The sequence below is a fragment of the Orbicella faveolata genome, unplaced genomic scaffold (genome assembly GCF_042242905.1).
Source record: "Orbicella faveolata isolate gen_17 unplaced genomic scaffold, um_ofav_v1 contig_1, whole genome shotgun sequence".
Lineage (NCBI taxonomy): Eukaryota > Metazoa > Cnidaria > Anthozoa > Scleractinia > Merulinidae > Orbicella > Orbicella faveolata.
Window position 1 is genome coordinate 1,048,253 of NW_028301536.1, and position 25,957 is coordinate 1,074,209.

The 25,957-nt window shown below is 39.0% G+C and overlaps 2 protein-coding genes and 1 pseudogene across 5 annotated transcripts; 2 read left to right on the top strand and 1 right to left on the bottom strand.

The window, feature by feature from the left end:
* Positions 1–188: 188 nt before the first annotated feature.
* Positions 189–25,611, bottom strand: LOC149117654 (uncharacterized). Of its 3 annotated transcripts, XM_089283704.1 has the most exons (8): positions 25,484–25,579; positions 24,318–24,453; positions 23,447–23,551; positions 19,500–19,553; positions 19,162–19,260; positions 18,656–18,757; positions 17,898–18,007; positions 189–2,267 (listed from the first exon to the last, which is right to left on the bottom strand). In XM_089283704.1, exons 2-8 carry the CDS (start codon positions 24,444–24,446, stop codon positions 2,132–2,134), a joined length of 735 nt encoding a protein of 244 aa, XP_089139830.1. In that variant the 5' UTR covers positions 24,447–24,453; positions 25,484–25,579; the 3' UTR covers positions 189–2,131. The 3 variants fall into 3 exon arrangements, with proteins under 3 accessions (XP_089139830.1, XP_089139835.1, XP_089139841.1); XM_089283709.1 differs by lacking the exon at positions 24,318–24,453 and having other exon boundaries at positions 25,484–25,611; XM_089283715.1 differs by lacking the exon at positions 189–2,267 and having other exon boundaries at positions 15,236–18,007.
* LOC110042681 (acid-sensing ion channel 1C-like) lies at positions 5,057–14,379 on the top strand. Its single transcript, XM_020748046.2, has 6 exons — positions 5,057–6,362; positions 8,709–8,856; positions 9,726–9,791; positions 10,514–10,682; positions 10,981–11,072; positions 11,620–14,379. Exons 1-6 carry the CDS (start codon positions 5,325–5,327, stop codon positions 11,733–11,735), a joined length of 1,629 nt encoding a protein of 542 aa, XP_020603705.2. The 5' UTR covers positions 5,057–5,324; the 3' UTR covers positions 11,736–14,379.
* On the top strand, positions 15,694–17,622 carry LOC110042684 (dynein light chain Tctex-type 5-A-like; annotated as a pseudogene). The gene is made up of 2 exons (XR_016205735.1): positions 15,694–15,993; positions 16,584–17,622. The product of XR_016205735.1 is annotated as a dynein light chain Tctex-type 5-A-like (transcript).
* Positions 25,612–25,957: the final 346 nt, after the last annotated feature.

Genomic DNA, 25,957 nt, shown 5'->3' on the forward strand with positions numbered 1-25,957 from the left:
TTGTTTAAGTAAGCCCAGAGTGTTACTTAAGAAGTTATTTTTTTGAAGTTAGACTGGCGTTTTATTTCTTTACCAATATAACAAGGTAGACCTCAGTTCATATGAGTGTGTTTTAGCTTTGTTGCGACATTCCAATTTGTAAATCCCATTCTATATTTTCCAATTCCTCGTAAACCAGTCCGTCCCCCACACACACACACACACACATACACACTTTGCATACACCATTGTCGTAAAATGCTCTTGGGGATATGCAGACATCCCAAGAGCATTTAAAAATATAATACTTTATGGACATTTTGGGGGCAAATGGAGTGAATTATGGGGAATTGGAAAATAGAGAATAGAAAATCTACTCTCCTGCGCAGACTCTGTCTGAGCACGTGACACGCCCAAAGCGCATCCACGAAGGAGACTCGGAAAATATATGTACTGAAGTAATATCAAAACCTTAGAGAAACAAAACTATTATAGTTTACTGAGGCAATTATCATTCAATATTTGGCTACAATACAAAACGAGTGAGCATTAGATCAACCAACTGCTTTAAAATATTACAAAACTGACAAATGAATCATAAATAAACGAACTCTCGAGAGACAATTTCAAGTGCTGAAGTGATGTCAGTTCCAACGAAGCTAGAAATAAAAAACATTTTGAATAAAAAAAACTATATTTTTATTAACATGTAAAAACTATATATATTTTATTTACATGTAAATTGTATATTTTTTGATACAAATAATAATAGCCCACTATGTAACAATTAGACCCATAGCCCTTGCGGGCTACGGGTCAATAGCCCATGAGGCGAAGCCGAATAGGCTATTGACCCGTGGCCCTTGAGGGCGAAGGGTCTAATTGTTTTAGTATCACCCAACTAGTCGGACAGAAAAGGTAATAATAAAGTTAGCAAATGCAAGTTGAAGAAATATTTATTTGGGAATAAAACGAAAGAGAGCGTCACGCTCGATGGCGCCAGTTTCGCTACTCGATGACTATTACTAATAGTCCCCTAGTAGCGTAGTCAATCAAAATGCAGGATTTGCATCAGTCCACTAGTTGGGTGATACTAATAAAGGGTATAGCGTGCAGCGCCTGCGGAGACCCATGATACAACCAATATTATAATAGTGAAAAAAAATACAAAGTCATTCAACCAAAAATTTCTAAAATTTGATCATTTTTTCCACCTCAATTCCTAATTTTTTTATGTCATCCTAGTTTGAATTATATTAATACTCTTTAATTTTTTGGGCTTCATGTCCAAAATATGAGATAATGATTTTTTTATAGAATGAATTTTATTTCATGAACTGAATAATCATATTCTACAATAATATCAGAGGCAGCTTTTTCCAATTCTTTGTATTTTATTGTGAATCTTGTTACCCCCTCTCCTAAAATGCCTCTAAGGACACTACTAGCCGCCTCTCGAATCTCCAAAACACCATTGCAAACTTATGACCACCAAAAATATTTAAATTGCTTATTAAAACATCATGAAATATCTTCTGTATCTCCCCGTCACTTTCTACAGGAGTTTTCACTTCTCCTTTCCTGGTAAACTTATAAACAGAACAAGTGTGAACGTATCTCGCGTAGGCAGCCTGAAAACATAGTTTGGGGTCGATACTTTAACGTTTTCACTACTTTAAACAGGGACAAGTGTCACTGCAACCAAATCACGCGTAGGTCCGGAGAGACGGTTTTTGCATTAAATGTTTACGACCCTGTGTTTACAAGAAAAGGGTTAACTCAAGTTGAATTTTATGTGGCCTGTAGTTAAAATGTTGACAGTGTGAGCACCAAAAGACAGTTTTAAGTAAATGTCGGCCTTGTTTACGTCAGTCAGTTAACAAGATCTAAAGAGTGGGCCCCAGATTCCTTTTGAAGGGTGCTATCCTGCTGACATTTGTTCAAATGTTTTCTTTCTAGACACTTTATATTATGTGCAGTTTGATGATGATTTGGAAACAAACTGTTCTTGCTAAACATTGTCGGAATAGCAGATTGCCTTGTCTGTTTTCCTTTGCCGTGACACTGGATAAATCCTTTCCTCAACGGGCAGTGAGTGATTGATCGGTCGTTGCTTACTTTATCTGTTCTGGTTTTCTTGTCCCTATTGGTGTCACTTAGTTGATTGAAAAGCTGTGGATGGAATCATTTCTTTCAGTTCTGCGTTATAGTCCAGCCCTCTGAGATACGTTCTGATGGAACTCACTCGCTTCATGAAAAGAACCCGTTCTACAAGTGTTGACAGTTTCCTATGGAACATTACAAACCAAGATTTTAAAAAAGCTACATTAGTTCCCACGTACAAGGTTTTTTAACCATTCTGACGAAATTCTGAAATTATATTTTGGAAACTTTTCGCAGAAAAACAGCGGCAGTAAAAAAATCCAACAATTAGAGCAATGAGTGTGGAAAAGTGTTTTTAACACTAAATGTGGAAAACTGCCTACAGCACTAAATTCGGAAGATGCTTTTAGCGTCTATGTGAACATTTGCTTCTTGATATCGGAATAAACCTATGGTCACCAATCATGGCCACCAATCAGCTTCAAATGGAACAAAAGTTCTCAATTTTTTCAGTTTTATTCCCCACACGTCTAGGAAGAATCAGTCTGATTTTTGGCCATCTTTGCATCTCTTTGTCCTTCCAGATGTACTGAGCAAGTGTAGCTTGAAATTAACCATTATATGTTTAGTTAGTTTATCTTCCACACAAAAGTAGTACGTATCAAATAATATTCCCACAAGTAAAATAAATTTCTTATTCAAAATGACGGCAAATTACAATGCGGAAATCACGTAATCAATACTTTCTTCTTGATTGTTCGTGCCGGCCCAACAATTTATGGCTAAAAAAGAAAACCTCATTTTCTCCAGGATGTTTGCAATGTAGATGTAGCGGACAATGTTGTTCTTGAGTTAAAATGTATTGTTTTAGAGTATAGTAGTTACTATTTATGAAGGTGCTTCTTTTGTTTTCTTGTGTGTACAGACGTTAAGACAAAGCCCTCACTCAAGATAGGAATCAGTCCCAAGTTGTAGACCACGACCTTTGGGTTCACAAAGAAAACTTCCAACACTGACAGCAACTGCGCCACTGCTGATTTCACAACAATCTTGTTTTATTCTTTGTATAGTAAACAAAACCCACCAATTTCGGATTCCCGGCATGAGAAAAATCACCTTCCAAGAGATCCAACGTGCTTAACCCTCGTTACAAAACTTTATTGAGTCGTTATTCATATTGTTTTGTCTTCTGTAGTGGTGGTTTTTAGCGTCCAACGTCGGCAATTTCCAGTCAATTCTTAAAATGTTTTTTTTATTCTCTTTTGGTGTTAATTGTGCCCGTTCGTTATTCTAATCTTATCTAGTCGCGGTTATTTTGCAATTTCAGGGTCTCTTATTAATCGCTAAACCTAATAATGCTGGTTTGTTGAAATTCTGTGGATTGTGTGGATTGTGTGGATTGCGCTGTCGTGTTTGTTCTAACAGGAAGTTATGATTCTTCCCTTTCTTTTCCGTTTCCATGCCTTCTACTGCTTGTTTTCTTCTTTTTTAAAAAAAAGCGTGACCTGGGAATTCTTCGTAATTCGTTCTGGATACCTAAATCACTCAGTTGCAGCTTCCCTGTTAAGAAACACAGTCAATCGCTTGTGTTTTTTTCTGCCAAATCTCGGCTTTTAAACCAGTTAAATGAATTATTAATTGTTGGTTAATTTGGTGAAAGCAAATTTAGCAATTTTGACCGACTTAAAAAAATGGTAAATTTGAGCTAAATAAATTCGTTGAAGGTAAGGTATGCATTTTTGATTGAATCTTTTTTTTTTTTTTTTTTTTTCATTTTCTTGTTATGGGAAAGCAGTATCGTATTGATAATATCAATAGTACTGTTGAAATAAACAATGTTCAGTACGCATAATTTAAATCTTGCCTGAAAAGAGATTAACTCTTTTTCGTTTATAGGAAATTAAACACTTGATTTTAATCTTTCACTGTATTTCGTAAATGATCAAGGTTGAAGTGCTGTATTCGCCAAAGGCTAAAACCTTTTTGTCTCATAGCAACTAGAATTTTCTTTCGCAAAATATTCCAAGTTAACAATTTGCATAGGAAATAAAAATAACGCAAACCATCGGTAACTAAGTGTGAAAATTTTAGGGGTGTGAAAAAATTAACGCCGTATTTTTGACGAGATTTTTTTGCGTTGTTTCGTCGATAACAAGGGCGTTAAAACTTGCAAATGACTTCCCTCTTTCTCTCTTTGAAGTCTCCATGTTTTGTCTCCCTTATTTCCACTTTTATTTTTAAATCTCTTTACATACGGAACCAAACAAGGTATCTATTAATTAAATTTTTTTCAGAAGTTCTCATAACCTGTTCCTTTGCCGGGCGTTGTATTTGAGTAGTTTTGTGTTATTTTAGATTTTTTATTCTTTTGCTTTCAAGGTATTTTACGGGCTTGATGGACAAAGCACATAATAAATAATGCACACGCGTCTAAATCATCGAACAGCGACAATTCAAAGGCCTCGGAAATAATCTCCCACAGTACAAAGCTGCAGGAATGGCAGGCCGCTCGTCGACAAATGATTGTCCGTGCGTTTCATGGACATATTTAGTAACGGTCGGTGATTGTCATCTGAGCAGACAAGGCAGATGGCAATAATTTATAATTTTACAGCAATTTAAATACGGCAAGATAAATAAATCACATATTTTTTAAAATATGGATAGAAATGTAATGAATTCACGTAATTATTAAGATACAATTTCTCAGTTTATTACTAGGGTTAATAAGTTCTCGAAGCCGAACATTTTCTAGGTTTCAATTTGCTTAGACATTCAAGCGAATGAGAAGTGGCGATATTTGTTGGCAGATAAAGTTAATTTGAAGGAAATATGTCACAGGGTGATATAGTGCGGTATTTCCCGAGTCCGATACCACCTGTCGGTCATAATTTCACCTTGAATGAAACAACACCACTCACCAAATGTGTGACGTCTTTTGACATGCAAATTCGCGTTTTAATTGGCAGAACAACAGGTATGGTGCACTCAGAACAATATGTGATTGGTTTTGCACACTTTATACAAGCAGTTACGGGATAGATTCAATTAAAGGCCAGCATGGATATATAAGTAAAATTTAAAAGTGTTTTGGCTCATACCTTCAATCTCATACCTTCTGGCCTTTATCGATGACGTACGTCGGACTGAACTCCATTGTCTCTGAACGATATTTTCTCAAGACAACAAGAAAAAATTTGCAATTTCTGTGAAGAGCTGTTTTGCTTTCATTCTCGATAAACATGTCGAACTTGTATAACGAACACGATTCTTCAGCGGAAGACACGGGAGATGTAAAAATCATAATCAAGGGAGGCGACAACAAGCTAAGCACGGGGGCTAACAACGTGTATGCGTTTTGCAATCACTGCAAGAAGGACATTTCTGTTGTGTACATCAAGTCTGAGGCAAATGGAAAAGAAATGGCTGTTTCGGAGACACTCAAGACCAATTGGCCCGCCGTGGTCGATGGAAGCTATCCCGAGAATGACTATGAAAAATGTAAGAAAAACAACGATTATGAAAGTTGCAAGAAACTTCTCGACGAGAAGAAGAAGTCGGACAAAATTCATGATTTGTGGGTGTCATTTCTCGACTCGTGTACCCTGCACGGTTTTCACTTCTGCTTCTCTGGCAATCCACCCGTGCGGCGTATTTTATGGACTCTGCTCTTGCTCGGAGCGTTTGCACTGTTTTTCGAAAAATGCACCGACAGCATTATGAATTTCTTCGAGTACCCGTTCACCACTACCACGCTTATCGTCTACGAGAACAGCCTGTTTTTTCCCGCTGTCTCCATCTGTAATTACAACGACGCCCGCCTTTCCAAAATAAATGGAACGCTGGTAGACCAGCTTTTTGTCACTAAATACATCAAGGGCGAAAATGGAAGTGACATTGAAAGTAAGCTCACAGGAGAAATTATGCAAAGCACTCTTTCAAAGGCCGCGCATCGGCTCGACGAAATGATCCTGGATTGCACTTGGAATAAAGATGAAAAATGCGACTACAGGAACTTCACCGAGTTCAAAAGCGCTTTTGCTGATGTGTGCTATACGTTCAATTCTGGGAAAAATGGCACACCTCTTCTAACAACAAATACAGGTCAGGAGAGAGGTCTTCGTCTTCTAATCGACGTACAGCATTATGATTATTACTACGATGTCGAGAGCGCCGGATTTAGAGTAATTTTACATGATCAAGCAGAGACTCCAGTAAAAATGCAAGGCTTAGCGGTGTCTCCGGGTTTCACCACTTACATGGAACTTCGGAAGCGAAAGGTACGTTTTTTCCCTCTTTTGCTTACTAACGTTCCAGTATCAGTTGGGAAAAGATGTATTTTTGATTATATGCCTGCATATTTAATTCGTATTATTGAATAAACACTTCGAATTGAAGCAACTGTAATGTTGTTTTCGATACACGTTGGAACTTTTGACGTTTTTAAGTGTTTTTATAGCTAACTTGCCTTTTGAAAATCAATTTTCGTTGAAGTTAGGTAAAGGAGATCATATGATAGCGATAAAAGTGATAAAATCTTTGTCGCGAACCACGCTATTAAATATTACTTATTAAAAACAATAAAATCAGGAAATTCGAATCTCTTTTCAAATGATGCCGTTACGTCGCTTCGCTCTTTATCAAGAATTCAAAGTGAGACAGGTTTTTATACGCTTTTAAAAGCGAAATTAATATTATCGCATTATTTTTTTAGCCAAATAAAAGAGAACCTTCGAATTCGTATTCGTACTCGGTTATGTTGTTTTGTCTTCGTCCTTTCAAAAAGAAGAAGTTTATGGCATTAACAAAGTACACTATGGTGCTCTACCGCGGTAGAATACCGCCCAAATTCGCGAGCGTTTGCCATTTTCTACCAGATGTCATTGCGTGAAAATGTTTTTCGAAAAAATTATCGGCTACAAGCCTTATCTCAATGCCTGATTAAAAGCAATCTGTTGTCTTGTTAAGAAGGTTGACCACTGGAAACGTCAAACGCAGTCGGGATCACATGGCTGACGCTTGTGCGCAGCGTGGCTCATAATTTAACACATTTGGCGGAGAACATGCAAAGTTTCCCTACGTTTCGTTATAAGAAAAAAAATTATAAATAGCGATTAGTCAGGGAAAGAATTATTTGGGGAGTAAATATTGTTTTTTAAGAAAATACATGAAGTGTACACGAAAGCTTAATATGGTTTTTTATAATATTTCAGTTCTAGATATTTGTTAAAATTCCGATATTGTGCGATATTTATTTTAACGTTGCAATAAGATAACTTTTCCAAATTGCCACGTATTTCTTCATGTATTGATTCGCGATGGTGCCTGAAGAGAGGGAATCCTTGGTGATGAATTTCTGAATATTCATGACCTGTCTCCTTGCCAGCGTTTTAATCTCGTAAAAAGAGATTACATGTTATTAATATATTTGTCAACTACTCGAAGAAATTCAAAAACCAATTTTCAGCAAACTGGTTGTTGCGCGCTAATTTAGTGGAGAGATAATGATGAAACCATTCGCTAAGGATCTTGAAAGTCTTGAAACTTTTATCACATATACGAAAATGTGAAAATATTAGTTACTTGAAAGAAGCTCCTCGGAATGCAAGTTTAAAGCTTCTTTAATGTTTTTTATTTAATTTTTTTTTTTTTTCAGCTGATAGATAATGATGAAACCTTTCGCTATGGATCTTGAAAGCTCGGTTAACTTTTATCACATATACGAGAGTGTGAAAAATATTATTTATTGGAAATGGGCTCCTCGGATTGCAAGTTTAAAACTTCTCAATTTTTTTTTTGTGTGTGTGTTAAAAAATATCCTCAAGTAACGCGCATTTGAAGAGAAGTTATACAATACAAAAATGACTACTATCTAGTGGCTCCGCAGCAGGCATGCAGTGGAAATCGTGGCTGCCACAAGCAGTGTCTTCTTATCCAAGTAATTGGGATTTTTTCGTCAGGGCGTCAAATCTTTTCGTTACTTGTTTTCTTTTACATTTTGAGCTATTAAGATTTAACTGACGCTGGAACTGACACAGCAACAACTCGAGTCATTGACACACAGTATGTTTACTGGAGGCGTGAAATCAATAAAATGCTAACGAATTTCAAACCCGGTGGACCCGTTTCCTTCAATTTGTGAATGAATATTGCCATTAACACCAAGAAATCTAATTTGTTTATTGTGTAGCGAAGATACAGTTACTGCATGTAGTCAATAAGTTTTAGGCTCAAAATTTGAGAAGATTAGCAAAACTCGCTTTAATTAACACGCTTTTTCACCAAGAACAAAGTTTTCCTCAATTACCTGCTTTTTGTTAATAAGATTAAAAAAGTATGCTACTACGTAGATAGTATTGTAAAGGAGTATTTTCTTCACAATATGAGTGGGGGATTTTAGGATGCGGAAGGAGTCAGTGGGATAAGTAGAGGAGGGCGGCGAGGGCGGGAAGTCTACAAGAGACGGAAAATGAGAAGGCGAAAAGGACAGAAAATAGGGAAAAATTCACAACATTGCTTCACAGTTTTGTGTTAAAATGTATAAAGAGGCCGACACTGCTGGGAAGGGGAGTTTTAGGCCCTCACAAAAGCATCTTAGGTTAAGTTTCCTTTCTTCATTTTTTCAGGTCACCAATTTGCCGCATCCTTACAAAACCGACTGTGGAATGCCGAAACTTCGGTTCTTTGACACTTACAGCAAATCCAAGTGTTTCTTGGACAAATTGACTCGTTACGTCACGAAACTCTGCAAATGTCGAGATTGGTTTATGCCAGGTAAGGTTGCAATAACTGGGAGGCACTGTGAGCAATTGATTCGCGCGTAAGGCGCTAGATCGAGTCGTGGGGAGCAGGGATGGCGCATTGGTGAGAGCGCTTACCTCCCACCAATGTGGCCCGGATTCGATTCCGGCCCGGTGGCATGTGTGGGTTGAGTTTGTTGTTGGTTCTCGCCTTGTTCCGTGGGTTTTTCGCCGGGTTCTCCTCCTCAAAAACCAACACTCCATATTCCAATTCGTCCAGGATAGAGGACCTACATGAGAACCAGCTAAGGCTGCCGTGGCTTCGTCTCCAAATATTGTGATTGTTGTGATATGTTCTTGCGTAAAACACTAAAGTGCTCTCTTAAGTGCTCCCGCATTGTATGGGTAAGAGCAAACTGTTGGGGCAATCTGGAAACAAATACGGTGACGGTAGTCTGGAATGAATCAGCATAACATTCATGACTGAAGGTAGAATCAGCTCTGGAGACCGGGATCACATCCAGTGACGCAGGCCACGTTCACCCGAATGCAGACTCGTGTTTCTTGATTTGCGCGGAACCTAATTTGGGGCGAAAAAGAGGCCGGAAGGAATTTTACAGTTATTTAAAGCAAGCCCATCGCTCAACTTCATAATCTCTCTTCCAGGGCATTATCTCTCTTCCTATTATAGTTTTTCCCTTATATATTTGAACCAACTGCCCTGAAAGTCATCACAATTTACATTGTTAAGACATAACGGTTCATCGTAGTAATGTACACAAATTAAGCAGTTGTGAAAAAAAAAAAGCCTGAAAAAATTCAGGCTTGAACAGGAATCGAAACCATTACCTCTATGATACTGGTGCAGTGCTCTACCACATCTAACATTAATTTTTATTTCAGGCGGTGATCAAGGAATTCCCGTGTGTGACTTCAAAACAAGTGACAGCTGTATGTGGCCAGCCTGGGGTTAGCGACTTTTGTACATTGTCAGCCTTAGCTTGTTTACTGAAGATGGCATAAAATCCATCGTGGGAATTCCTACCGATTTTCTTTATGAAAAACGCCTGAATGAGTGCCCTCAATCTCGTTGTTACATCGAGAACTGGCAACGCTTAAGAGTTGACGAAATGTTTCTCCAATCTGCACGCGATGGTCCACACAGGAAGTTGTCTGTTTTTTTATTGACGAGAAACAAATCAGCTAATAAGCGCGCCAAAAGAACCACAGTTATTGTTTTATCGGAAACACTTTGGCTAATGGTGTTAGTAATTAACAAATATATATGGGTTATTTTCCGTGCGGGAGGTCAAGATGGCTGGATATTGACCGCGTGTTTTATATCGTGTGTTTACGGACCTCTGCGTGCCAAATCCAGCGTGCTAATATCCAGCCTTCTAGACCGAATAAGCTTTGCTAATAAAGGATTTATAATATAGCATAAAGAACCCAATTTTCCCGCGGAAAATTGTACCGAGTTCAAATTTATCGCGGTGTCAAATAAAAAGAAATTCTCGCGGAAAACAGCGGGTAGTCCAGCGCGGGCAAGGTAGGCTCGGGTAGCTAATCAAATAAGAGTATTTAATTCATCGAAACCGCTCGCGGAACTAGCTAGCCATATTATAAGGTATTTAAATATACTGTGTGGTTATGACACTATTTTCTTCTCGTTTTTCTTGTAATCCTTTCAGAACATTTCCAAGAGAAGAAATTGGATAAGTGTCCTGTGGCATGCGAAAGCGTGGAGTTTTCAGCACAGTTATCCTACGCACGCTATCCTGGTAACACCTATGCGGACAAGCTGCTGTCTAAACAGAGGAATATGACGGGCACAATTCAGGAAAACAGGCAATATCTCAGGTATAGTAAAATGTTATTTTTTGGAAAAATCGTTTGGTCTTCATTTCGATCATTCCATGCAAGATAAAAGGAGGATTTTCTGTGCAGGTTGAAACTTATCCGCGATTAGTTTAGGTATTGGATAGCATGAAAACATTTCTGTAAATCTACAATAAGAAGTGTGATGAGACGCCCTGTGAAACCAATGGAGATGAATATGTGAAGCGACAAAGCAGATTATACTCTTCAGCCTGCCATGTTGTGTGTTTGTTCTGTCTCACACGAAGCTTGTATTTAAGTTTTTTTTTTTACGTTTCAGGGACAACCTGCTTGAGTTGAGGATTTATTACGAGAGCCTGACTTTCTCTGACGTCAGGCAGGTTCCAAGCTACGATCTCTATAGCTTATTAGGTAAGCAACATATTCTATTATCGCCCTCTCGGACACTAAAGCTCGCTCATCATCATTGCCAAAACTAAAGAAGCAAATCTTTTAGAGCGTTCATGTCTTCTGATTGAAAGGCCAATGCTACAATATTCGTCGGAAACGCTCACATTCCGGCAGGTATTAACTTCTCCATGTTCCAATTACGATGTGAGATCAACTTGTAATTTCTCCTCGTAACATCAAGACAGTCTTAATCAAACATGTGACGGGAATCAGTAAAAAATCTCATTAACTACGGGGACAATGTCGTGATGCATGACAAGATTCATATGTATTCAAACTGTCATAACTGAGTAGTCTCTCAACATAATTCGCTATAACAGCTCCTTCATTGTAGAGCACTATATTGGCTCCAGCGGTGATCAGCACCTGAGCTATATTCAAACTGATGTATGTTCGAAGTCCCTTCGCACTTTGCCCTGGACACCGTTTAAAAAAGTTGGCTGTAAACCAACTTAACCGATTAAAATAACTATTTTATCAACTTATCAGTCAATACGGCATCTTTCAGGTGACGTGGGTGGTCAGATTGGTCTCTTCCTCGGCGCCAGTCTCCTGACATTGGTCGAGTACTTGGACCTGTGTGCGATGGTGCTTTTTACCAAGTACAAATACCGCAATAAATAATTGTACTGCAGGGCAGGGTTGTTCGAAAGGCGGTTAACGCTAATTCAGGATTAAAAGTTAAAGGAAGTATTAATTTTCCTGGTGTCAAAATGTTTTTTCAGTTCTTATGTTTTGCGTAGTTTGAGATTATTCAAACTCAAAACAGACAACCAAACAATACAAACTGAAAACCTCACCGAAAAGTTAGTTACAAAATTCAAATCAAAATTCTCGTTAATCCTGGGTTAGATTAATCGGGCTTATCAGCCTCTTTAGGAAACTTGAGCTTAAGACTACTAATAAGGGTTTAATTAATACGGGTTAATAATATCACGATAAAATTTGATATGCGTTATTAATAAGCAGGATACAGCGTCCCAAAGGCACTGTATCTTAATATTAAGCGGTAATACGTTATTTTTTAGTTCTATTCTCGCGTGGCGGAGAAAAGTTATTAGACGTCAAAATAAAAATTAGAAAAAAGAAAGATTTAACCGATGTTATCTTTATCCAATTGACATTTTAACAAACGTATTCGCATTGAACCTCAACAAAATTTACAATTTAAGCAGAAAATTACGTTGACAAAAATCGAACTATAATTCATGGGAAATTTGTGATCGTTTACCTGTCAATCATTGGTCCTTTTGTGATGTTGTTAGACGAAAGTTACTCTGAAAGACAAATTAACTAGAGCCTGTATATATTTCCGGTCTCGGTGTGGTACATCTTATCTGGTTTTAACTATCGTATTTTGTCTGGGTAAACGACATAATTATTTAGGAAGTGAAAAGTGAAGTTACTAACGGAGATGTAATTATATGAAGCAAACCACGGTGTAAATAGTCTTTAGGGTTTAAAAACTGGTATCGATTTCGGCAAAAACTTTGCAAATTGTAAAATTCTACTGAAGCAAGCAGAGGCAAGCATTTTTTGACTGCCTTTGTCGAAAAAAAATGTAGAATGTAGCTCGATGTTCTGTTACGGGGAAAATTGGCAAATTATACTGAAATGCGTATGATATTTTTTTCTAATTTGCGTTATACGTACTTCGCGAAGAGTAGCTTTATAGAGAGTCTGGAACCATATTGCCTGCCGCGTACCTTAAAAAACTGCTAAACGTATAATTAGGATTTTGTCTTGAAACTATAACAAAAAAGCCTCCGCTGTTGGAGCAAATTACGTTTAACTTAATCGTAGTGTCAACTTAAAATTTGTTAAAAGAAAATAAATGTTAGAGTATTTCTTCAACCTTGTGACGTCACGGGATCCAAAATGGCCGCGCGCTGGAGAGTTAAAATCCAAAATGGCGGATATTCATATCCAATTCTCTAAAGTACTCGAATACCTTTCCTGTTTTCAAGTTTTCTGTAGTAAACTTTCATTAAGATTATACCTGCATCAATTTAACGACAACAAAGAGTCTCTAAATTTCAAAATGCGGACTGTTTTATTATCGATCAGCAAATTTAGATCTATGCGTTAACGCTTCGCAAGGTGAAAAAATTTCAAAGAAAACCATCAACTGGAGGAATCACATGTAATATCCTCAATACTGTTTGATATTTAAACTGAAATGTTATTAGCAATAAGCAAGGGAGACTTAAAGATTAAGAGTTAAGGGTTCGTTGAAAGAGTCTGTTGTAGATATCACGAAATTCTTTGCTTATACTGAAACGCCTTTTGTTAGTTTAAGTAAGAATGACGCCTTTTCCTATAACGTAAAATCTTTGCAAAACTGCGGTTGAAGCTTAGTTCAAAATCGAAAAAAAAAAAGAGATTTCTTTCGAGTCGAAAGCAATTAACTTACGCCCATAGATAATGTTTGTTCGTAACATAGCGGAGATTTTATTAGTAAGTTCAAGTTTCATGTCCGTTTTAACCTTTTTCAGCTTAGAAATAAAAGAGGTAAGAAACTTGCTTGACCTAGGGTGACTATGACCTGGTGTGACTATGACATGGCGTGACCATTACATGGCATGACCTTTTAGCTACTTTGAAATGTGATTGGGAATTTTTGCACTTTGTGCAAAAATTTAAATGGAGAGCTAGCTTCCCCTCAAATTGTTAATACAAAGTCAAGCGTTTAAGTCATGGGAATATAGTAGTTAATCACTTAGGGGAAATTCAAGAAAATACAGTGCAAGTGTAAACCGGAAGTAAAAAGCAAACTCCGCGCACGGATGTTACAAATCTCGCGATATAACGCGGGAGTGGGATATAACGAATCTCGCAATTTTAGTAAGAGGGTCTGGATTGGACAGCTACATGGTATCTCAGTTGCCAGTCAAATCTTGACGATTTTTCAGCTAACAATTAAAATTGCAGCCCATTTTTAAAATATCGGTAACTACAGCTCCCAGATTTCAGCGATAAGTTATGGTAAAAGTTTTGACCAATTCTCGGCTATTTCGCTAAAACCGACATAATTTCATTAATTCTCTTTCAATCCAACAAATGAGCTTGCTCGTTTACATCTGGTTTCCACTATTTGATGCAATTCTCTTTGTTAATACTAAAAGAAATGTGCCGAGGTAAGTTTGTGTGTTGGCATCACGGGTTCAAGTGTTGACTAAGGCAATGCTTGCCGTGGGATCTGTAAGGCGGATTAAACTTCTGTACAGCTTCAAACTACCATAATAAAGGTGCTGTTTATTGGTGCGAAGTGTATTTCTCGTTTCTTCTTTCAAAGACTACGCTGGCTAATTCAGTATTTTTTGGTGTCGGGAATCCTTTCGAAGTAAAGAGATATCAGATAAGGGGTAGGTTTAATCCAGTGTGCAAAATCGTGCATGTCTGGTGCCCACACCAAAAATTGCTACAGACTTCAAATTAGAATTTACTTCAACACTGCACCACACAAATTCAACTGACTGTGTGCACCATCTGCTACATTAAGCGTAATGGTTTGGCATAACTATCAGCCATTTTCTTACTTTCTGGCTCTCTACTTATTTTTTCTCCTCTGAGAAACCGAGAGTGCTAAAGAACTATTCGCTACAAACTAGCACAAATTTTTTTCTCAACCAATCGGAAGTAAAACAGAAACTAATCCTGACTTGTCCGCACACGTTTTCCCGCGCTTTGCATTAGCTTCATGGATTTACTCCGAATTTTGATTGATTCGCTAGATTGTCTGTGTCTTTTGTGATTGGCTTAAGTGATTACTTTCGTTTTGGTTTTACGACAGTCAAATGAAAACCGCTTTATAAACCAAAAGCTTGGAATATCAGAAGGTCCGCGAGAGAACTGGATTGTCCAGATCGATTGAGTCTGTTGAATCTGCACAAAGTATAGTCGGCTTATTTGCACACGAAAGGGCAACATCCAATTATTTTCCAGTATGGAAGAACTTTCTCAGATATTTGTTCTAACTAATATGAGAATGCGATTGATGTGAAGACTGAAGACTGCTCTTAGTGTTTGCATTTTAAAAAGGTTCCTTTCTATAATCTTGTGATTCCCTAAACAATCCCTTTTAGGATTCCTTGCGTTTTAAAATTGCCATGTTAATCTCGTCATTTTCTTTTTCTTTTTTTTTCTTTTTTTTGCATTTCTTATTTTTTTTCCACTGTTCCACTCTGTTTCTTGTTTACAATTAACCGGCTTAACCATTGTCTTACTCAATGGCTTAATCTTCAAAGCGAGATTGAGAAGTATTGAAGGCGCAACATTTCAAAGTCTTTGCCAAACACCGACGTTCTAAGTTAATTTCCCTCGAGGCAATTAAAGAACATTTTTATTATTACTTTTCACAGGTTTTTAGAAAACAAACAAAAAGACCGCGATTTGACGGGTCATTAAGTTCTGAATGGGGCAAAACCCAAGGTAGTTCGCATTAAGTTTGCCTTTGTTGTTATCAATAAAATTGGCATTGTTTTCACGGAAAAACGGAGACAAAATATTCCGACAAGTATTTCAATGACGAAATATTTCTCTTCCTGACACGGCCCAAAGTTATAACCGGAATTTTGGCATCATGAATTCACTTGAAGTGTCCAACATGGCGGACGCACTACAGAGCTTGCCAGGGAAAAGTAAAGTTCAAAAACAAGCCTTTCGCTCGCTTCTACTCGGAGCTTTCTCGTCAAGAAGCCACCACAAGCTCCTCTAAACCAACTACAAGGGTATGAAAGCGTTAGTGTTAGACTTAAGAGTGGAAGTTCGATTCGAGAAGATGAATTCTTAGAGGAGTCGGAGCAAAGTGGTCAAGCGGACAAGATTACTTTGGAAAACACGTACCGTGTAGGGCCAGACCCGCAGAAAAAATTCTCAACCGGTAAGTTAGTTATCAAGTTCTCGTAATAAATCGTATGGTACTGAACTTTCTCCTGCAAATATAAAAGCAGATTGTTTGTTTTCTTAAAACTATTTTTGTCAACTCAGTACTAAGTGATGCTGAGAGAGCGATATTGGTTTTTCCACAGAATTAAGCTTCCGTGATTTGCTCATTAAATTGCTAATTATAAGTCAAGTACTTCTTTTCAAAATAATGCCGCAAATGGGAAAGGCTGAACCTTCAAACTATTCCGTTTTCTAGAAGGAGATTTATACCGATGAGATCAGAGTTATTATTAAGCGCTCCGCCGTTTATAGAACTCCATATGCTTGTATAAATGATCTCTAAGAGAAGAACGTTTAATTTCTCTTTACATCTTCAATACAATGTCCGGCAAGGAAGTAATGAGAAGACATAAGAGTTGTTTCTCTTCACGTTGTTTCTCTCCATGAAACATTCAGAACATTAAGGAAACTCTTTATATAGTTTTTTCGTATGGACTGGAACCGAAAAGATGAAACGTCAATTTGTTTATTTTCACGACAATTAAAATAACTCTCTTTTTTAATACTGTCACTGATCCTTCACAGCTGCTGTTAAAAGAATCGCCGAGGAAATCTTGGTCAGGAGACTCGCAGATGTAAGCTACGAGCCGAAGGTGTGCCGAGATCTAACCCTGCAAATCTCCGACGAGGTCAAGTCCCAGGTGAAACTGCTCGGCTTCGATCGATACAAGATCGTGTGCATCACGCATATTGGTCCGAAGATGGGGCAGGCGATTCGGGTCGGAAGCATGTGCTGCTGGGATGAGAAAGCGGATAACTTTGCGGAATGCAGTTTTATAAACAGCTCACTGTTTGCCGTCGCTTTGGTATTCGGAGTATATCAAGAATAAATAGGTTTACGATACATAAAATTACATAAAACGTATTTGATAACGGATTAGGGCTTAGTCTATCTTGTTCCACGATTGCATCGCATTTTGTCTGTTAAAAATAGCCGAAAAACAGGGAGGGCGAGGATTCATTAAAATATGCAGCGTCAAATTCGAATCACCACGTGCAGAAGCAAAGACTATAAGGCCCCGTCCACTCTAGGCCCGAGGAATTTAAAAAAGGAAGCTCTATTTCTCCGGTTAGGCCGACCGTCCACACTAATCCGTCATGGGAACGGAGCTTTTTCGAAAACGCTCTTCAAACCGGAGGAATTTGAAAACGCCGGCTTTAATAATAATAATAATAATAATAATAATAATAATAATAATAATGGCATTTCGGGCAGTATATCCACAGGATGGCTCTTCGCCTGCCCGATGCTAACTAAATTTACAATTGTAAAAAGGTTAAAAGATATCTAAAAATTTATATCTATATGTAAACGATTAGTGTGGGCAGAAAACATGTTAAGAACGAAGCTTACCGAGAATAATGAGGTTACGATATAATCATGATATTTTCCTTCCCGAGTTTTCCTCAAACACAAATCCAAAATGACCGGTGATTGTTGCGTTTTCAAATTTTTCCGGCGTAGTGTGGACGGAAAGCATTTGATGCGTTTTGAAATTTCGTAATGTAGACGGCGCCTAAAAGGACCTGGAAAGCGTTATAATACACTGAATATGCTACGGTTCGACTGTGATTTCAATTTCTTTCTCCAAATGGTCTGGATAATAGCAGGTAAATAACAATTCTTAAGAAATGGACGACAACTTTAAGTTTAAAACAAGACATGTTTCGATCGCTCAACGATCATTTCTTTCTCGCTTTCTCGTCCAAACTGAAAGGTAGGGGGAGGGGGATGTGAACCAAAGAAATGAGACATTGAAATTGCGAGCTAATTGGCAAATATTTTAAAATCGTATGACCAAAATCGGTGGGCGATTCAGTACTCTGTGTATGCCTCACCATTTGTATTGGTCAGGTAAATTATTTAGCCAGTCTTCTTCCTCTGGTGTGTTTTCTCTGCCCAGAACTTTGTTCCGCTGTGGATAACGACCAAACTTGTCCATGACTTCCTAAAAATGCAAAAAACAAAAGCGACGGCCGATTAAGTTCGAGCCTTTCCCTGGTCGCCTTTTATTTTTGCACCCGCTTTCACTCCTTTGAGAAATAGCCGGTGCCATGAGGTTTTTACGTGCACCGTTTAAAGCTTTGGTCAAACGGCGCATGATAGTCGATGATAGTTGATGATAGTCGGGAGAATCATTCAACTGTCATCGACTATCATGATAGTTGAATGATTCTCCCCAAATTTTCACCGACTGTCATCAACTATCATCGACTATCATGCGCCGTTTGACAAGGGCTTAAGGGCTTAAGCAAACCGCGACGTTGACGGAAACGAACGTCACCAAACAAAAGGTTTAATGAGCAAAACAATAGCTGTGCACGTGCATTGTAAATCTTTGTCCATTAACCGTCCTCTGCAACACAAGAACGTAAAATTACCAAGTTCTGCTTAGTCTGAGGAACGCGAAGGACAACGGCTAATTTTTCGTATTTGCATATTTAGTCTGAGCACGTTTTAAGAGCCATTGGCGGACTGAACAGATCTAGAAAATTGCGAATTTCGCTGGTAAAATATAATTAATTTTTGACAAGGCTTCGTCCGCGGCGTTGCCGCCGTCGTTGCTTAAACTCCCTATTAAGAGGCGTAAACGCACCTTATGAAGACCAGCACACCAATGCAATTTTTTTACACTGGATTCCTCTTCAGTACCTTTGGTGTCCTTCTCTAACTGAGCAAAAAGCTGAACGTTAAGCTCCTGCAAAGGACGAAGATAGTTAAAAACAAATCAATATTTTGAAGGGACGTCGAGAAACTGGCGTTTAATTAAAAGCTATCTGCTTTAGAAACATGCAAATATTATCAAACGTTAATTTCATCAAACTAAATAAACCAAAAAAGTCGGTCTTAACTTGTGTCCATAAAGTCACAGACCTTTGGAAGAATTCAACGGAAAACAACTTTGAACATACCAGGCCAAGACCCGAGTTTCGACAAGCTAGATTTTTATTTCTTTGAAGCATCTGTACACTTGAATAACTATAAACCTCTATAACTTCCCTTGGGAAACGCGCCAAACAATCTCTAGTTTTACTTTTAGAACGACAAAACGCGATTTACACCTCACGGCTTTTTTAAAGGAAAGTACCATGTTTGACTAACCTGTTTGTCTCTATCCTCACTGTGTTCGATTGGAAGATAAATGAAAATTCTGGCAGCAGGGCTGAACTTCAAGTGGTCGTGAGTCTCACGTTGTATGAACTTTCAACAGAGAGAAGTAAAACAGATTAAGAAACAATAACAACAACAACAAGCTTTATTACCAAATAATAAAAAAAGTTAAACTTTACAATATAATATATTAATACAAAAAAGAGGTAATGTTTGCTCAGGATAACTAAAAAGCTAATCGAGCTAATCGAGCTGAATAATAACAAAGTGCGTGACACTGGTAAGTGAGTGGTTGAAAATGAAAATTACTGAAACAAGTACATTGTTACCTTTTGGGCGAGCACTTGACAGTGAAGATCCCTTGAAAAAGCAACAGGGCTACCCTAGAATAACCAACATAATATTTATTAAACTGGTGGGACACTTCCATCATTTCAAGACGGCACTAAAGAACACTGTCTATATTTAGCATAACCCAGTAAATGAATGACTTAACTTTTGTTTAAACCTTCTCTTCCTCGTTAAGTTGTTTCCTACCTCATTCCATCCTACCTTTATTCCTTCGTAGTCCATCAGCTGAGAGCCGAAAATTTGGGTTTATGGCTCACTTAAGGGGAACAGCCGAAACATGTCTTATCTTAATTTTTGACTATCAAACATCATAAAAATGTATGATAGCAAGGAAAGAACGGTAGCTTTCACTTTGTAAAGCGTATTTTGAATTTTGCCCTACATACCCTTCTTTTGCCGCCATCTTGGATTTTTGGGGAACGCTGAAAAGTGGTTTGTATTCCTTTAATGTAAGCGAATCGTGTTTCAAATGTAAATTTTAAACGTATCGGAACTACAAACATGATGTCAATTTGTTCTAGTGCTTAAATTATCAGTACATGACGTCATAAGTGACGTCACAACTCCTGATTATTGGTCACAATATGATCATTTTGCACTTATTATCATTGCAAACACATTGTGGGTACGGTTCTCAAAATTACTTCATAAAAATAGGGCAAGTAGATAAAATATTTGTTTAAATTGCAACTTTGTTGAAACAAAGCCCTCAAAAACATTTGCCTGTTTCCTACATCCAGCACCAGTTCCCAAACACGCGGTCTCACAAACGAAAGTGCGAACGTGTTTCCTCTGAACTATGATCTGATCATTGGTGAATGAATGCATTGTATACGGTTGTCAGGGTTCTAGGTTAACCTAGGAAGCTTCTTCACGAGTATTGGGCTATTACCTCATCACAGACCTACATCCTTAAGGAGTTGGTTCTAGCCTGCATCAAAGAAGACATCAAAGCTGTAGGAAAGCTGGTGGATCAGGAAACAAGATGCAATACTAACGAGCTTCTCCACGCCAGGGTATCAAAGCGACAACAGAAGTAAGTGATGACTTATTGCAGGCCAAGAGCAAGGTAAAGAAGGCAGTGAATGACTTTGTAACGACCGTTGCTCATCTAATCCCACTTCAGATCACTTAGATCTATTGAAGAAAGCCAAGCTGAAGTCTTTTAAGGATCTGTAGGCTGTGCGTAAGGTTCGCAACTAGGATGTAGTACTTCCTCCTCGTATGGATCGAGATGTATTTGCTCTGATGGCACTTGTCGGTCTCTTGCCGATCCTTGTGGACTCCCGCGAAAAACAACTGTACAAAGCCTCCCAACAGCTAGAGTGTCACAGTCACCGAGAAATACCCAGAGAACGCAACCAGTATTTTCAGTGTACCTGGAATGGTGGTCTTGAAGAAGTTGAATATCCCGCCCTCTGGAGGTATGTCTCATGTGGTCGCTAAGAGAGTGTTTGAGTTGGTAATGAGCACCGGCAACAGGCACGTGGAAGAGTGTGTGACATGTATCGAGAGGTATCAATCAAGAATGTCGAAAGATTTTAAAGAGTGTCTACCTCTGACGTTGAACAGTACAAGAACATACTCCCTGCCTATACTGCGAAGTCAGGGAACAAGCTTTTCAGTGTCACTGCAAACAAGCTTGACATTGCCAATTCCCTCGTGTTACTGTGGAAGAAAGAAGCATTCTGAGGCAGGCTCAGTGACCGGATCATGTACGTAACAATTGAAGATCAGTGCTAGAGACTAAGACGCAGCCACATGCGAACCAGTTCCTGAGATAGGGTGTAAACATGAAGAGGCTGGTTCTCCATGCTTGGTTCGTGGGAGGCAGGTGCGTCATCCACCCCGACACTGACATCTTTGCCCTCCTGCTTGGTCAAAGCCAAAACCTTGGAATGTGCTACATGAAGAATGGAAGAGGCGGAAAGACCAGAATGACAAAATTTCTTTAGTTATTAACAGCTTGGAGAAGTAACGTGACCAAGGCATTGACAAGCTCTACTTCATGAAAGTCCTAATTGGCGTACACAGAATCACAGGCTGTGATACTCTCTGGTGAGCAGTTCAGCTTCTAATTCTTCAATACAGTGAAAGGTAGGTCCGAACTATGGCGAGAATTGGGAAGGAGTGAACAGCATCCGGAGAGATACTGGAGGAAGCGCTCATGTGACAGCTGTACGAGAAGGGGTGCCAGAGTATGGATGCGCTGCACTATGAAGTCTACTGCGCCAGAGGCGGGAAAGTCTAGCCAGAGGCTTTGCAGCCATGTCAGTCATCTCTATGACGTCGCGTTACAAGAGCAAATTATCAAGCAGCAATCTGGAGAGGAGCCGTCACCACAAAGAAGACAGTTGAAATACGACGCTAGTAGCGGAGTATTTTTGACAATTTTTGATAAACTAGAAAACAAAATGGCGGCCATTGTGACGTAATTTATGACGTCATCATAGCTTGAACAACTACAGACAACACTGAAATAATATCTAAGATACAAATTATTCCAAATATACGCCCAGGCAAAATATCGTGTGCCTCTAAGAAAAGAAACATAAGAAAATATTATTTAGAATTCCAAGATGGCGACCAAAAGGAGGGTATTGGAGGTATATTTAAAATTCGATTTACAAAGTGAAAGCTACCGTTCCATCCTTGCTATCATGCATTTTTATGGTCTTCAAGAGTCAAAGATTAAGAATATACAAGTTTCGTATGTTCCCCTTAAGTGAGCCATACAACCACCTCAGCTGACGGACTATCGTTCATTCGAGCGTTTTTTCGTGCTCTCGTGAGTTCATACGTTCGTGTATGTGTTCCTTCGTAGGTGTGTTCGTTCGTACGTACGTATGTTCGTTTCTTCGTTCGCGCGCGCGTTAGTTTGTTCGTAGGTTGAATCCTGGGTGCGTACATTTGCTCTTTCGTGCGTGTATCCGTTCCTTCGTTCCTCCGTTCCTCCGTTCCTCCGTTCCTCCCTTCCTTCGTTCCCTCGTTCCCTCGTTCCTTCGTTCCCTCGTTCCCTCGTTCCTCCGTTCCCTCGTTCCTCCGTTCCTCCGTTCCTCCGTTCCTTCTTTCCTTCGTTCCCTCGTTCCCTCGTTTCCTCGTTTCCTCGTTCCCTCGCTCCCTCGTTCCCTCGCTCCCTCGCTCCCTCGTTCCCTCGTTCCCTCGTTCCCTCGTTCCCTCGTTCCCTCGTTCCCTCGTTCCCTCGTTCCCTCGTTCCCTCGTTCCCTCGTTCCCTCGTTCCCTCGTTCCCTCGTTCCCTCGTTCCCTCGTTCCCTCGTTCCCTCGTTCCCTCGTTCCCTCGTTCCCTCGTTCCCTCGTTCCCTCGTTCCCTCGTTCCTTCGTTCCTTCGTTCCTTCGTTCCTTCGTTCCTTCGTTCTTTCGTTCGTTCGTTCGTTTGTTCGTCCGTCCGTCTGTCCGTTCGTTCGTTCGTGTGTTTGTTTGTTGGTTGGTAGTTCGTTCGTTCCCTTGTCCATAAGTTAACTTGTTCGCACGTGTATGCCTTCATGCAGACGTTAGTTCTCTGCTGGACGACGGATGTATGCGTCGTTCTTGCTGTTCATCTATGTAGTTAGTTATTAAATAACTATTAGGTGATAATGTTATGATAGTATTTATCAACAAATTACTTTCTTTTTTTTTATTCAATTTAAATTTTCTAATATTTTCTTAATTTTACTAAATCTTACGTGAATACATTTTACTTTATATTTTAGTCTCCCCAATTAGTAGAACACTTGTGCTCAGCTGTTAAGACTGAGACTTAAATAAAGTTGTCATTCCTTCATTCATTCATTATTCATTCATTCATTCATTCATTCATTCATTCATGCTCGCTCACCCGTTTATGTCACATTCGTTTGGTTTGTATATAAGTCGGTCGGTCACCCGATATTTGTCGTGCACCCGATATTTGTCGTGCACAAACCTTGTACAGACTGCGAAGGAATTGATCCTGTAAAATAATCAATGCTAGAGTTGCTTTGGGGTCATTCTCCCAGTGCTTTAGTTCGTCGTTTCTTGCTTTCTCAACCTGCAAAGAAAACAAATGGGTGAATTCAACAACCTCTTGGGTAACAGTTTGTTTCACACCCAGCCACACCCACCCGTGCCCGTCCCCCAACTAAACCCAGTATAGGATAATCCAGGTTAGCAGAAATGCGCAATTAAGTAGGTCTTTTTGTTTGTGTGAAACACGTTATTGCTCGTCAAACCATAAAAAGAAAGCAACAAAAAGAAAAAAAACACAATGAAATGAACAAGGAATGACATTTACAAATATACTTCCATGATATATTATTTTGTAAATCAACCACCCCTTCCCTCAAAGGTGAAATTGCCCACCACTAACGCGTATTCTTCTGGGGCCCGTTTCTCGAAAACCCCGGAAACTTTTCGGGCCCGTAAAGCCATTTTTAGTCCATCTGAATCTAAAACCAGAGAAGTGCATGCGCCTGAAACTTCTTGTATGAAGGAACCTTCTCTTCATATTAATATGAATAAAACAGCTCTGTAATCGTAAGGTTCGAGATTTTGCTGTTGCTTTACGGGCCCGAAAAGTTTTCGGGGCTTTCGAGAAACGGGCCCCTGGCCCTCTCTCTGTGCTCTGGAAAACCGGGTAGGAAAAATAACCAAAAAATATCAGTCGATACCGAAAATCCAGTTTTACCAGACTACGCGAATTACAGTCCAATCGTAGACTTCAAAATCAGACCTCTATGTTACGTAACGCGACGATGTGAGCATAGCGTTGCGTGACAGAGGGAGGACCAGAACGGTCAGGACTAATATTCACTGACCAACATTTCAAACTTGTCTCGTATTTCTTGCGTCGCTTCCTCTCCACTTCTGAACCAGCGTGGTCTTTTTGAACGATCACCTCCTCCAAACCAGTAGTTTAACACATCATTTGCCTCTTTGTATGACATTGCGAAACTAAAATAAATGAACCAAACGAGCACTGAGCGGGTGAACAGGCGACTATACAATCCAACAAACGCGGGTTTTGGCAGTTCGAGTGAAATGCAAACATGATCCTGCAACAACCTGTCCTTATTTCCATTTTCAAGGAAAATAGAACTTTTCGTGATAACTCTATGCAAAAAAAAAAAAACTGCCGCAAGATCTTGATAAGTTTCAGCGAAGGATCAAGATTCTCATTGGTCAAAATTGTTATTTATTTCACCGCCAGTAACAATGGAAAAGGAACAGTGATAGTAACGCTTTTCACTAATTGACCTTGACAAGTAATAACAATGAAAACTGCAGCAGGAGTGCATCGTTGGTTTATACATTCTATAGCCGTAGTTTTGATTAAGTCGCAATTTTATTTCGCCTTTAGGATACAGCTCCGTTGTGCGCAGCTAGTAAAGGGTACATTCATCTTGAAAGCAGAATGCCATTTTTTTTTCGTCGTAACAATAAATTGATTAATATATATTTTTTTAATTAGGAACGTTGTTATACATGTATTTCTGTTGTTCTCCTTTACAATTCTGTTCCTACACTTTCAGAATTATAGTATGAAATCCAACACCAGTTTGTTCCAAGAGGAAAGTGTTAAGTCGAACAATAAAGATTGCCTTTGGTATTTTCATCGAGACACCCGCTAGAAACCCAAACATCTGAGAGCTAGACAAAGGACATGTACATAATTAAAATTGGGGGCCGACTTTATACATGGCAAATATCTAAATTCGTACTCACCACAGATTTCATGTTCGAAAACGGAGCAAGCCAAACTCTGCAAAAAGGCCTTCGGAATCCTACTTTTCATGTGATTAACAATTAATATCTGGGGCATCCGATTTTAGTAGTAAAAACGAGAAAACTTGTCTCTAAATAAAACAGAATGAGGCAGACGTATAAAGGTCTCAAGCGGTCAGCCGCTTCCAGAATATCTATTCTAGATTTTCAAAGCAGCAAATTTAGCAGCTTTTAAAACAAGACTTTATTAGCAGCTTACCGGGTTTTGGAAGTCCTTGTAGCTCCAAGAAAACCGTTTTCTGCTTGAGATAAGTAAGTACCAAGACAACCGACAATGAAACTGCCTTATCATTTATCCACTACATTGGGTACGTTTGCGCCCGATAAGCTTCCTGGGTGTCACGCAAACATTGTCACACCACGGGTGTCACTCACGCGCCTCAACGACCAAGGCGGTGAGGGAGAGAGAACCTGGGTCGAGTTTAGAGTGGAAAGCTTTTAACAGACTGGGCAAGCGGACAACCGTGTGCCCAAATGGCATGTTTTTCATTTAGTTCTAAGAAATTGTATTGATACTGAACATTCGTCTACAAGTATAAATGCAGTTTGTTTGCATTTTGCTTTTGCAAAACTATTTGTGTCAACTCGCTACAGAGAGGTGGTAAGAGAGCGAATTTGGTTTTGCTACGGAATTATAATCAGCTTCCGTGATTTGCTCGTTAAATTGCTTTTC